Here is a 14,369-nt window from a genome sequence, read left to right as displayed (position 1 = left end):
CTGTGGAAATGAATTGATTTCAGGAAAAATAATTCAGAGAGAATTAATGATGACAAAGGAAAAATAATAGAGTGAGACTAAAATAAAACTAAAATTAAATTCACAATAGCTATTAATTATGAGTTTAACATAGTTTTAATCTCCAAATGCTTTAGATTATAAACAATAATTAAAATATAATTATTGATAAAAAGTGAATAAGAAAGCACTTACAAACACATTTGCAAATAAAATTTCTTATTAATTCATTCAACTAACAGATCTCTGATACATTTTCTTCAGCACAGATGCCCATGTTCTATACCACATGAGACCCTTCCCCTGACCACATAGATCCATCACCCTTGACCACAGCTGTTTGAACCAGGTGTGTCCCCTTCTCCAAAAACAGTTAATCTGTAATCTTTCTGAACCTATGAGGTGGTCCAGCAAAAGGCACAGCAAAATAGGAATATACCATATATATGTGATTTGCAGAACTACTTAGATTCTTTCTCTTTAGAAATATGAATGTGACACATAAAGAGAACATATGTAGTTGGTAGGGTAGTGAGACAGAAGCTAAATAGACACAGAGAAATAAGAAAAGCAGCAAAGACCATGAGGTAGCAAAAGACACAGGGAAGCAGAAGCCATAAGAAAACAGAATCTCACTGATGCGTAGAATTGGAGTGAGATAACTGGTTGGAAGAGGCAGGAGAAATATTAGTAGAAACATAGAGTAGCTGTGTCTTGGTAATACTTGAGCATCCAAGGGAGACGGAAGCAAAATGCATCTGCTGCTAAGATCAATCAAGCAGTATGGACACCAAAGGTTTTTCTAGTTTTCAAACTACATTCTAGGCTCTTTGAAGCCAAGCTTTTCCTATATTCCCATGGGGCCTGGCTTTATGGTTGAAACTCCTTTCTCTCTCATTTTCTCATGCACTATTCTTTGAACCCCTACTGCCTGAGGTATCTAAAAATAATCTAACTAGTACACCATGAAAAGGAGTTTGGAGTTCAATCTGAAAACAATAATTATAAAAGGGATTCACATTTTCATTTCAGAAAGAAGACCCTGGGACCAATGTGGAAATAAGTTGAAAATGGACTGGAGGTAGAGATTATACTTTGGAATCTGTTTTAAATCAGCGAGAGATGGTGATGGATGATCGATGAATTGGATTACGAAGAGGGATGAATGAGCAGAATTTGATTCAGCTTAGATGTAGTCAGTGAGGGAGAAGGAAGAATCAAGTCTGATTCCTAGTTTCCTCGTCTGGGCAACCAGATGGATGGTGATGCCTTTCATTGAGAAATGTGACGTATGAAGAGGACCGACCCCTTTATGGGGAGGAGTGGCAGGTGCCGGTGAAACTTCCAAGTAAAGAAGTCCAGTAGGCAGTGGAATGTTCATATCTGGATCTCACACAAGAGCTCTGGAGTTATAATCTTGTGTATAAGGGCTTGATATCATGAATTTCAGAGATATCTGAATAACAATTTCTTGTTTTATTTCCCTAGCACTAACTTTAGGGATGCTCTTGGACTAGGCTGTGTTTGCCTAGGGAAGCTGAGAATATAGGATTTGTTCATGTCTGAATATCCTCTGTACTGCACCTTAGCTATCACACTGTCCATTGTATAACTCTGAGATTGATGAGTTACCTTGCCTAGGTGAGGCAGTCTCTTCAGAAGGCTATGTATAGGACCGGTTTAGCTTTACGTATATAAGGCTAGGACTGAAGGGGAAGTAAAGTTTCCAGAAGGTCTGATGTTATATATTCCAGAAGGTCTGAGTATTTGGAAGGTCTAGAAGCTTGCACTTTCATATCTTGGTTGATATTACAACTATATTCCTTTCTGTATCCCTTAGATATGTAAATCCAAGTGTTACCCCTATTGTGGTATTTCTGTTAATCTGGACATTCTATTGGTATTTGTCAAAATGGAGGTTATATAGGGTGATATCAATGGATTGGTAGGAATTGAAGTCATGGTGTGTATAAGATCACTTGGGAGGATAAACTAAGAAAAGAGAGCTGGGAACAGGATCCTGGGAAATACTAATATTTATGAAGTAGGTGAAAGAGAGAAAAGTCCAAGAGGAGAATAAATGAATGATGATGAAATCTCAGGGATTGAACAACTAGCAAGGTAGATTGAGTAATATTTGTATGTCATCCTTAAACTGAGATAGATGTTTCAGAATGATATTAGATGTTTTCTTCTTACACATGAATACATGCTCATTGTTAGATTAACTTTCTAAAAGATTCATAACAAAGGCTCAGAAAAAGATGGGTTTCCTAATTTTCAACTAGAAAGTTAAAACTTGTTGATAATTAAGTCTATTTAGAAGTTAATAAAACACTTAGCGTGAGTAATGACCTCAAAAGTTACCTTTTTCTATTTAAAACATTTACTCAACACTTAATGTGTGCTAGGTATTGTGCTTTACCTGCAATATCTCATTTAGATATTAGAACTACCTCATGAGATGGCACTTGTATTTTCTTCTTTTAAAGAAGTAGAAGGCACCCCAATGTTCATTGCAGCACTGTTTACATTAGCCAGGTCATGGAAGCTACCTAAATGCCCATCGACAGACGAATGGATAAAGAAGATGTGGTACATATATACAATGGAATATTACTCAGCCATAAAAAGGAACGATATTGGGTCATTTGTTGAGACGTGGATGGATCTGGAGACTGTCATACAGTGTGAAGTAAGTCAGAAAAACAAATATCGTATATTAACGCATATATGTGGAACCTAGAAAAATGGTACAGATGAACCGGTTTGCAGCGCAGAAGTTGAGACACAGATGTAGAGAACAAACGTATGGACACCAAGGGGGAAAAGCCGCGGGGGGGTGGGGATGTGGTGTGATGAACTGGGCAATTGGGATTGACATGTATACACTGATGTGTATAAAATTGATGACTAATAAGAATCTTCTGTATAAAAAAATAAATAAAATAAAAGTTAAAAATTAAAAATAAATAAAGAAGTGGAAACTGAAAATTTGAGAGGTTAAATAATTTGCTGGAATCACCCAGATAGTAACTAACAGGGCAGAGATTCAAATGGAGGGCTTTTTGACTTGAGAGCCTGAGGCTTAGCTACTATTTGATAATGCTGTAAAAGCATTACTTATGGTAATAAAAGGTTACATTTATCAGGCATTTATTAGTGTGATGTTCAATGAAGACAGATTCTGTAGGCACATTACACTCATACCAACATTTACAGGTGTGCTACAATTTTAAAAGTACTTCCTGATATACCTGAAAACAATAATACATATTTGAAAAATTTGTTTTGGGTACTAAAAGAGAAATGATTCTGTTTTCAGAATGCTAACTCCTGAGTTTATCTGATTTCTTAACTTGTGAAACCAAAAATTGTTTTTACCTTTGCTAACTTGCTTGGTTTTGGAATAAAGTCATGCATTGTTCCTGGGGCAATACAGCCTCTCTGGGCATATGTAAGTGGAAAACTATTTGTTTTTGTTTTTTTTAAAGAAATTTACAGAATACTAGATATAGGTAATTGTTACACATTAAGAAAATTTTGGCGTTTCAAATCATTTTGTGTCACTTTTAATTAATGAATTCCAACTGCATTCCCTCAACTATATATAATAGAGATGTAAAAGACTCTAGGAAGATTGATTTTGAGTAAATCATGCCAAAGTTACTAATAATGAAAACAAATAGGGCTTCCCTGGTGGCGCAGTGGTTAAGAATCCACCTGCAATGCAGGGGACACGGGTTTGAGCCCTGGTCCGGGAAGATCCCACATGCCACGGAGCAACTAAGCCCATGCACCACAACTGCTGAGCCTGCAAGCCACAACTACTGAAGTCCGAGTGCCTAGAGCCTGTGCTCCGCGACAAGAGAAGCCACTGCAATGAGAAGCCTGTGCACTGCAACCACGATTAGCCCCCGCTCTCCACAATTGGAGAAAGCCCATGCACAGCAACGAAGACCCATAGCAGCCAAAAATAAATAAATAAAATAAATAAATTTATTAAAAAAACAAATAAATTTCAATAGAAAAATTGGCTACATAGGAAAAGGCACTAGATGGGATCTCAATCCTAGAGCAGCGGTCCCCAAACTTTTCGGCACCAGGGACTGGTTTCGTAGAAGACAGTTTTTCCACGGATGGGGTGGGGGAATGGTTCAGGTGGTAATGTGAGCGATGGGGAGCGATGGGGAGTGGCAGATGAAGCTTTGCTCGCTGGCCGCTCACCTCCTGCCGTGCGGCCAGGTTCCTAACAGGCTGTGGACCAGTATCGGTCCATGGCCTGGGGAGTTGGGGACACTTGTCATAGATTACTAGGCCAGTTATTAGAGGCTCATTTTTAAAAAGCTCCCTGGGACCTCAAGAATAACATCTGCCACATATTCCTGTATTCTGCCAAAGTTTTTTTTTCTTTTTACTTTGGAAATAAAGCTTTAGTAGAATACAGCTGTGCCCATTCCTTTGCATATTGTATGTGGCTGCCTTTGTGAAAATTCTGCCAAAGTTTTTATTCTTTAGCTAAATTCACATCTTCTAATACAGCTGTCAAATTTCCCAGAAGTTGTGTGATAGGCACAAATGATCCAAGCTACTGTTCTAGGACCTCCCTACTTTTACCTCATCTGCCACCTTTATTCACCCGTGCTTTGCTTTGTCTCAGAGGAAAAAAAAGAAAAATTGCTTAGTTTACAAATTACTTGTGGTGCAAGGCCTTCTTATTTTCCAACCAACACTGCCGCCCACTGAAAATCTCATAGGTCCCTGTCTTCCGTCCTGTAAAGGTGTCATTAGCTCAGTTGTCTGAAGGTGTTCATTTCTTCATCTCCTACCTTTACCCTGGTTCAGGCTTTCCCTCTACCTTTCTTTGCTTCCTACTCATTAGCTGCAAAATGTTTTGGACAAAAGTATAGTGACCTGGATCTTCGTAGAAGCACAGATGACGTTTCTGTTTATCTTTGCCTCCCATGTGTTTGGCACTTCAGACCTAATGAAGGCTTTTATATGGGTTCCTTATTTGAGCATCAAAATGCTGTTTTTAGTAGGGTATCCATTCATTCAACAAATATTAATCGATCACCTACTTTGCGCCAAGCACTGTTCTAAACACTGGAGATACAGCAGGGAACAAAACAGAAAAAAACAAAACAAAACAAAAAAACCCAACGCTTCTGAAACTTTCATTTTAGCGAGGAGACAGACACGCAGTAAAGGAGGTGAGACAGATCGCAGAGCGCCAGGTAGGTGAAAAGAGGAATTCTGGCTTTTACTTTGGGCAAAATGGAAAACCAGCGGAGGGTTTGGAATAGAGGGCAGTTTAATGTTCCATTTTACAGATTAGGAAAATAAGTGACGGCTCCGCAGTAAGTGCACCAGCATGCTTTGTACAACTTTGTGGAGGAATTGCAATTTAGGTCCTCAGGGGGAAAAAATTAACAGAAGGTAAGCGTTGATTTGGGGCCACTAGCCCCGAGATTCGAAGAGGCAGAAATGAAGAGGGACAAGACAAATGAAGATTAATCCGAAAGGAAGCAAACTGTTTACACCGAAATACAATTTAACACAAACATACGCAAAGAGGTACAACAACGAGTACCAGGGGCTCTATTCAGACACCTGTCACCTAAAAGGAAGCCAATCTCGAGGCAAACTGCGCCTCAAGCCGGCTCGGAGGCCGGGAGCGGGGACCCCGGGAAGCGCCCCGGGCCTGATCCGGGCCTGCCCGGAGCGTGACCACGCCCCTGGCCACGCCTTGCCTGAGGCTCGCCGCCCGGGTTGGCCGCGGCGGAGGCGGTGGCCGCGGTGCCCGGAAGTGCAGCTGACGTGTCCCGGCCGCGCTCGGAATTGTGGGCGACTCGGCTAATGGCGTCGGGGAGTCTGGGAGGTCCGGCGAGACATCGCTGAAGCTTCTCACCAGCTTGGCTGGTGACAACCGGTGTGGCCCAGCCTGCGTCAGCGGGAGGGACTTGCCCACCTTGTGGGCTCCTCTGCCAGAGCCGGCGGAGGCTAGCGGGGCGGGGCGACTGCGGGGGCCCCTCGGATAAGAGCCGGGGGAGTTGCGAGGAGGCTGTCGGGGGCGCTCGGGCTCGCTGCCCAGGCTGGGCCGAGCCCCCGCGGAGCCCTAGAGGCGGACAGCCCAAGGGCCGGAGGCTCCTGGAAGGAGCTGCCTGTCGCCCCACGGAGCTGACAGGTGCCGGAGTTCGTTTGCGCCGCTCAGAAATTGGCACGGAGCTTGGTGGATCATGTCTGGCACCAACAGCCCCGAGGCGGTTAAGAAGCTGCTGGAGAATATGCAGAGCGACTTGCGGGCCCTGTCCCTGGAATGCAAGAAGAAATTCCCACCTGTCAAGGAGGTAAGCTTCGGGCGACTTCGGGAGAAGGCACGGTGAGCATAGCCGGTCCTGTTAGACCCCGTCCTTCACTTGCATCCTCCAGCCCTGTCTGATTCCCCTTTGGCCCTCCACCTTTCCACATGTACGAACCGGTGGTTTTTTCCACAAGCGTTTTTATAGTTTGCTTTGGCGAGTGTGAGGCGCTTTCATTTTCTCTACCGTCCTGTCCACCAGATTTAGGAACGAAGTTCGCGGCTTGAGCCGATTCAGCGAATTCAGCTAGGTGTATGGTACCCTCCCCTTTTCTGGCCGTTTTCAAACACTAAATTGGTCACGGCAGGATTCAGAAACTTATGTTCGTTGCTTCTAAAAACTAATAATCATAGTTGTTGTACAGTCTGTGCCCCTTTGCGTTTATAGTATATATCGCTCAATTGGAAGTAGCTTTCCTTCTTTGTCATGGGTCATGCAGCTTAACTCTTACCAATCTCATGAAGTATTCAATTATCTAGAGACACCTGACTTAGGACAAACAGTGAAGAGCCACAGGAATCATTTAAGCCTTGTTATGAGCAATACTGTACTGAGAAGTTTGGGCTTAGAGTCAAATAGAATACACCTGAATTTAAGTGCTAGCAAAACAGAAAGACATCTTACTTAACCTCTTTGAGCTTCAGTTTTCTTTCTGATGTAAAAGAGGGTTAAATAGTGGGTTTATTACATTATGATGAGAAAGTCTTAAGAGGGAAAAAGCGTATTATTAAACAGGCTCAAGTTAATAATATATACAAATTAAATTCTCCAAATAGTTCCTGAATTGAAATTATTAACATTTAGTCTCTATTGGCTTTTTATCTTAAGATGCCATTTCATTTCTCTTAAACTTTTTAAAGATGCTACTCAATTTCTTTTCACGTTTCTGAAATAAGATATTTCAGTGACATTTTTGTAAAAGCAATTATTTTATATTTCTTCCTATTTAATGTAGTTTGGAGTACCTGCAATTTCATAATTAGAACTTACCCAATAAAGTTTGAATTTTAGACTTCTAAGGAACCGTAACTTTTCTGTAAGTGCTTTGGTCTCATCATTCTTCAACAAACTCCATCTAGTATTTTTTTTAATAAAGTAAGAAAATATTACCTACCCAATGATGGAAACCAGATGTGCCACTTTTGGAAAGATGACTATTATAAGTTTTATTTCAGTCAGTAGTTTGTTGTGATATCGATTTTCATTATTTTCTCTATATGATCTGTTCAAAGTTATAAAAAGTATTTTACAGAATTTGGCCAAAAAACACACAAAAAAACAATTTGGCCATTTTAAATAATTTTAAAGAAATAGGCTGTTCTAATTGTAAGGAAATTAGAAAATTTCAAATCCTGTTCTGTAATTTTAACAATAATTTATAGAACCGGCTATTCCCAGTTCTTATAATCCATATAAAAATTGTGATTCCTCTGTATCATAGGCTTTTGTGGGCTGGCTTGCGGATTTAATTGCCATTTAGTACATTATTTCTATTGGAAAATGCATTCAGAGCTCCAAACAGCTAATTTACAAAGTTCTAAAACTCAGTCCCTTTCTAATCTAGGAACTTTCAATAAAGCTCATTAGCGTTTTTTACTTGAACCTTAGCTAAAGAGGTATTTAGTAATTGCACCTAGTCTTCTAGGTTATGGCAAAAGTAACTTTTGGTGTGATTATCTCTGATACATAATTTTGTGTATAGTACAGGCTCCACAAGAATTTGTTGGATATAAGAACTTTGACTTCTTAACCAGTGGCACTTTTAATATGCTTAGGGCAGTCCTTTAGGAATTGAAAAAAAAAACCTTGACTGTGTCACAAGTGTAAAACAAGAATGAAGTCATTAGCCTAATAGTGATGTTTTTTTAGGAGAGAGGCTTGACTTTCAAGAAATATTTTGGTTGAATTAAATTTTCCCTGGTAATTTGATAGCAGTGCTGTATTTTGACTTTTGTTCTTAAAAGAACTGGTAAGTTTTTAGTAGTATTTATTTTTTAGGAGGGTGGGGGTCAGGGGAGAGGTATGCTTGGTAGACCCTAAGGCAAAGCCTTTCTATGTATAAGAAGCTTTTCCATCTGTATACTGATTTGCTGGTTAACATTCTCCCAGTATCTTCACAAACATTATCTGCAAAATAGTCATTTTGAACTACTTAAAAGCCTACTCAAGAACTTAATACAATACAGTGCTAACTGCATATGTGCTTTGGAATGGTTGTCTCCTTCCCCATTACTTTTTTTTTTTTTTTTTTTTTTTAGCTGCGTTGGGTCTTCTTTGCTGTATGAAGGCTTTCTCTAGTTGCGGCAAGCAGTGGCTTCTCTTGTTGTGGAGCACAGGCTCTAGGCGCGCGAGCTTCAGTAGTTGTGACTCATGGGCTCTAGAGCGCAGGCTCGGTAGTTTTGGTGCACGGGCTTAGTTGCTCAGCGACGTGTGGGATGTTCCCGGACCAGGGCTTGAACCCATGTCCCCTGCATTGGCAGGCGGATTCTTAACCACTGTGCCACCAGAGAAGTCCCTCTCCATTACTTTATAAACAAGGTAGAATGAAGTGAGACATTCTATGTTTAGTCTTTAAGTTTTAATAATTTCTACCTTTTTGGCCATAGTGCTTGGCTTTAATATTTTTCTTAATTAATAATAAGCTGGATTTTTTAAGATTTCAAATCTGTTACAAAAACAGAAGAAAAGAGTGTTGATAAAGGATAATGTCTTACTTACTGATACTTATTACTTATCTTTGGATTTTCTACAGTTTTCTCCAACTTAATTGTTTTCATTTACAAAACAATTTGCATATTAAGTTGTTTTTATAGTGGCTATAATATCATTTTGTCATTTTATAATATAGTAATTAAATAATAACAGCAATAGTCCTTCCTCTTTTTTCTCCTTATTTTCCTTAAATATGAATTTTCATGCTTCAGCAGTATAACTTTCTTTCTCTTTCTTTCTTTCTTTATCTATCTCTCTTTCTTTCTCTCTCTCTTTCTTTCTTTAATAAATTTATTTATTTTATTATTTATTTTTGGCTGCGTTGGGTCTTTGTTGCTGCGTGCAGGCTTTCTCCAATTGCCGCGAGCGGAGGCTACTCCTCACTGTGGTGCACGGGCTTCATTGTGGTGGCTTCTCTTGTTGCGGAACACGGGGTCTAGGCGTGTGGGCTTCAGTAGTTGTGGCACGCAGGCTCAGTAGTTGTGGCTTGTGGGCTGTAGCGTGCAGGCTCAGTAGTTGTGGCACATGGGCTTAGTTGCTCCATGGCATGTGGGATCTTTCTGGACCAGGGCTCGAACCCATGTTACCTTCATTGGCAGGTGGATTCTCAACCACTGCGCCACCAGGGAAGCTTTTTTTTTAGTGTAGGCGTACTAGCTAATTTGTTCTGGAATATTTGTATGAAAAGTTTTTTTCATTGTCTTAAAAATTACTTTAAAACTTTGTAAAATCACTTTGGTGTAATTGATATTCAGTGGCCTGCAGAGGCAGGAAACTCTGAGGTTTTATGTATTTAACGAATAAAACCTTTTTGGTCATTTCTGTTTGCAGGCACTACTCTGTGGAAACAGATGAGGGGGATCTAATTGAGCCTAGAAGTGTGGTCAGAGCGAGTTTGTAATTCCTGAGCTGAGTCTTTATAGGATGAGTAGAAGCCAGCCAAGAGAAGAAGGGGGTCATTCTAGGCAGAGGAAATAGCACATGTTTGTATTCCACGTAAAAGAAATTGCATGCTGAAGGTGATTGGAAGCCATTAAGGCTTTTTAAGAGAGGGAGTAATATCAAATTTATATTCAGTAACATTACAGTAACAGTACTGAAGGGAAGAATTAGAGGGGATTGAGATTGAGGCATAGAGAGCAAATTTTATAGAGATGATTGTCTGCACTGAGGTAGCAGTAGGGGTAGACAGAAAGTGGCTTGCATTGTGGTAGACATGGGTGAAAGAGAGAGTATGGATTAGAGAGATTTAGCAGGTAAAATCACCAGGGCACAGTGACCTTTTCATAATGTAGAAAGCGAAATCTGTGATACCTCCCAGGTTTCTGGCTTGGGAAACTGGGTAAATCACTAAGAGGAAAAAATGTTTTTGGAGAAAATGAGTAGTCATGAATATTAAGTTTAAGGTTTATGTGTGACATCCAAGTGGAAATGATCAGTAGGTGTTTGAAAATGATGGTTTGGTACTTAAGAGGGAAGTCTAGAATTTTAGATTTAGGCGTGTCAGTTATACATGTTAGTAGAAACCACAGGAGTAGATAAAATGGCCCAGGAAGAGTGTATAGAACGAGAATATCAGGAGGAACTTTGGGAAATAACAGCATTAAAGGGAAAGAGGCAGCTGGGGTGACTAAGGTTAGGGATATGGGAGAGAAAGGGAATACTTGGCTAGAGCAAGGTCCTTGAGAAAGCTGGAGTTTCAGGGGCTTAAGTGTATGAACTGGCTTTCAATCTGAGAAGGGACACATTATCTTTTGACAGAAGAAGGGTAAAAGAAAAAAAATGGATTTGAATGTAATAAATTTGAACGAGGGGCATAATGGAGGGATAGGAATTTGTGGACAGTTTGACCTATGGCCTCTGTTTTCTTGGTAAGATAGGAAACAAGCTTGTTGCTAGGAGTAGTTTGTGGTGAAAATAGTGATAGGAAGTTTGAGGGGAGCAGTGGATCACTTTGTAGAAGTGAAGGAGAAATTGACTTGGAACACTTAAGAGTCTTCACAGGAAAGGTGGTTGAAATGATGATGGATCATGAGATCTAGGTTGGATTCCCAAAGAAGGCAATCCAAGACAACTTTGATTGATTGCAAGATGGAAAGGTTAAGGGACTAGCAGCAATTTAATTGAATTGGAACACTTTAATCCAAGAACAGTGGTATTGGGGAGTGAGAGAGCTAGAAGGATAAGGACAAAAGGGACAAAAGTGGAGATATTGGATTTCACATTGCCAAGTGGTGCTGCACTAGAGGATGATGAAGTCCAGGGAGTGGGTGATAGAAGAGGAAAGGGAATGAAGATCATTTGACTTGAGGTGGTCAGAATTAGGATTGAGGATGGGTTTTTTTCTCTCTCTTTTTAAATGAAGTGGAATCAGTAAGGGTGTATATAATAAAGCACAAGTAGTCTTCCCAGATGTGTACTTTGTTTCTTCTTATACATTTAAGTTTTGGTTGGCAGGGATTTTTGCCTATAAAAGCAAAGGTTCCTGTGGTAGAGTTCCTCAGTGTCTGTTGTTTTTATGCATTAGCTGGCTGAGCGGGGACCCTTGGTGAGAGAGATGCCCTCTACTTACCATGACAGGATTTTCCCTTCAACCAGCTATTTGGGGACTGAGGCCCAAGTCAGCTGGCTCTTCTGCTAGGGTGAAGATCTCATTTTCAGGACCTTATGACAGTGAAGAATGGGGGCTGGATCATGTATACATGCTTAATTAGGAGCTGTTTTTGTTTAGTATCCTATAACGTACTATAGTTTTCTTCCTGTTGACGTTGGTCAGAGAAATTTGCTCATGATACAGCCAGTTGTGTTCTTTTCCTCAGCATAAATAATAAATCCATGTTTTATACACTGAAATAAGTTTTCACAATTTATTCAAAAAACTTGTCAGCACTAGTCAGAGCAGTATGACAAGTGTGGTAAGGAGTTATAAATTATTTTGGTCGAGACTTACTTTCCTGTATAATGCAATTTTACATAGTTATGTAGACATGCTAGTGATCTTAGATTTTGACTCTACTCTTTTTTTTTATGCTGCTGTTGACTTTATTCCAGAAAAGGTACATTAGATTCCTAGGGTCTATTAAATTCATCTTCTTCTGATAAATATTTTAGATGTTAACTTCAAGAGTAATATAAGCAGTAACATTTTCACTAGGACATCTAGGAAAATTTTACAAGCTTATTGCAGTATTCTAAGAGCATTTTACAATGAGAGCTTTTTAAAAAGCTTTTGATTAGTCTCTAGCGTGTTTTATATATTTATGAAAGTTAGTACCATAGCCACTGAAATTTATTGTTAAAGTGTAAAGCATACATAGCTTATTTTTTTACTAAGATTTTGACCATTGTATTTTTACTTTCATGAAAATGAATAGAGAGCAAAGGACAATGAAAACATAGTTTAGTCAAAAAAGAATGTATTATCTTCTTAGCATTGTGCTTTGGTGACATAGAAGAAAGAAAAGACATTGTTTCAGGCTAATAAACCAAAAAGGAAGACAGTCTCCAGAAATGAAAATATTTTCCTCCTTTTTTCTTTTATAGAAGTGTAGCTTATTTTTAACCATGTAGAAAATAGAGGGTTTTGCTATTACTCTTATCATTTAATAGAAGTTAGTTTCTTAAGTGTAAATCATGGCAGGAAATACAAAAATCAATGAGAACCTGCCTTTATCTTCTTGAAGTTAACTCAAGAGTTGCGTAAAATACTGTCTTTCCACTAGGTTAGGAATGTTGCATCCATTGACTCTATTGCAACATGGCTATTTGTTGCTATTCGTCATTCTCATTTTGACTTTTGTAACATTCTACTTTCCTATTTCTCCTTCCTCTTTCAGTATTCCTTCTCGTTTTCTTTACATATAGGTGTATCCCAAGTTCTGTCTTGAGACCTCTTCTTTATCTGTGCTCATCTCCTTTGCACTCTCATCTACTCCCATTGCTTTTGGCCTTACTACAGTGCTGATGACTTCTAAGTCTACTTCATTAACGCTGCTCTCTTTACTGAGCTTAGACCTGTATTTCCAGCTGTCTGTTAAACACATCTACCAGAGTATCTTTCACATACTTCAGATAGAACTTCTGGTAATTGAACTTACTTTTCTAAAACTTGTCCTGTCCCCACATTTCACTTGTTCTGTTAATGGTATTTATCACTGTTGCTTACCTTAGTTATATGTGGCTGTCTTCTCTCCCTCAACTCTCTTTACGTTGTATTCATTGTCAGATGTTCCTTCCAGCTCTGTAATTTCTAACATATCTCACCTCTTTTCTATTTTCTTAGCTATTATTCTAGCTCCAGGTTTCAATCTTATGACTGAGCTTTGATGTGCATTAATGGCACAAAAGACCACTCTGTATGTTACCACCGGAATAATGTACCTGAACAGGTCAGAAACTCTCAGTGGCTACTCTGTACTTAGGAACTCCTCAGCATAGCATTTCAGACCTTATTGATCTTCCCAACCTTTCATCACCCTCAGTTTTTCCTCAAATGTGTTTATAATTCAGCCAAACTCTATTGCCTGCTATTCATTCTCCAAATATGCCCATATTCTCTTCATATGCCAGATATGCCCATTTCCAAATACTCCTTCCCTCTTCCATGCTGTGGCTTTTGAGGTTCCTTTTGCTGTCCTGGAATCACCTCCTTCCATTTTTTTATAGCTAAAATTCTACCTTTAATTTAACCCATGTTGCTTATTTATTTGTTGCCTGAATGAACCAACTTTACAGATAATGTCCTCATTTCTTCCCTAATTCACTCATTCATATATTCATTCATTTGCTCCTGAGATAATTTTTGAACACCGGCTGTGTGCCATGTACTAGCTGGTGCTGGGGCAAGAACAGTTGCAGCTCCTGCCCAGACTTTTCAAGCTAATATGTTTTCCTCTGCTTTCTTAACTTTCATTTAAGCTTACTTTATAAGTTATTTCCTTATAACTCTTTTTTTTAACATCTTTAAAAATATGGAACGCTTCACGAATTTGCGTGTCACCCTTGTGCAGGGGCCATGCTAATCTTCTCTGTATCGTTCCAATTTTGGTGTATGTGCTGCCGAAGCGAGCACCCTTATAACTCTTATGTTTTACCTTCTGCTATGGTATTTCTTTTCTAAATTTCTCCTTAAGGGTCAGTTTTGCATCTTTGTCCTTCTGTGCATCATAGTTCAAAGCATTTGTATTTCTGAGAGGTGCTAATTAGATACTTGTAGGAGATTAAATTTTTAAAGAAGGAAAAAAAAGGGATACCATATATGTAGGGGTACCACATATA

General features: G+C 39.3%; 1 protein-coding gene, 1 long non-coding RNA gene and 1 other non-coding gene across 8 annotated transcripts in view; 2 read left to right on the top strand and 1 right to left on the bottom strand.

Annotated features, from left to right (window-relative positions):
* LOC109547206 (uncharacterized) overlaps nucleotides 1–3,688 on the top strand; it is a 43,156-nt gene extending 39,468 nt beyond the window's left edge. Inside the window, exons 4-5 of one of the 3 annotated variants that reach the window (XR_012324310.1) lie at nucleotides 1,051–1,099; nucleotides 2,556–3,688. This is a non-coding gene — a long non-coding RNA (uncharacterized lncRNA). Of the gene's footprint in view, nucleotides 1–1,050 lie in introns of all 3 variants that reach the window. The other 2 variants (XR_012324311.1, XR_002172961.3) reach the window with 2 other exon arrangements.
* Nucleotides 3,689–5,870: 2,182 nt separating this feature from the next.
* MON2 (MON2 homolog, regulator of endosome-to-Golgi trafficking) overlaps nucleotides 5,871–14,369 on the top strand; it is a 119,946-nt gene continuing 111,447 nt past the window's right edge. For all 4 annotated transcript variants that reach the window (XM_073788423.1, XM_019918267.3, XM_019918266.3 and 1 more), the window contains exon 1: nucleotides 5,871–6,368. In XM_073788423.1, coding sequence (XP_073644524.1) covers nucleotides 6,258–6,368 — 111 coding nt within the window. In that variant the 5' untranslated portion in view covers nucleotides 5,871–6,257. The remainder of the gene's footprint in view (nucleotides 6,369–14,369) is intronic.
* Nucleotides 14,057–14,163, bottom strand: LOC117314389 (U6 spliceosomal RNA). The gene has a single exon (XR_004529136.1). It is a non-coding gene; the product is annotated as a U6 spliceosomal RNA (small nuclear RNA).

This window comes from Tursiops truncatus, chromosome 11 (genome assembly GCF_011762595.2).
Source record: "Tursiops truncatus isolate mTurTru1 chromosome 11, mTurTru1.mat.Y, whole genome shotgun sequence".
NCBI classification, from domain to species: domain Eukaryota; kingdom Metazoa; phylum Chordata; class Mammalia; order Artiodactyla; family Delphinidae; genus Tursiops; species Tursiops truncatus.
This window is presented reverse-complemented; position numbering and strand designations above follow the sequence as displayed.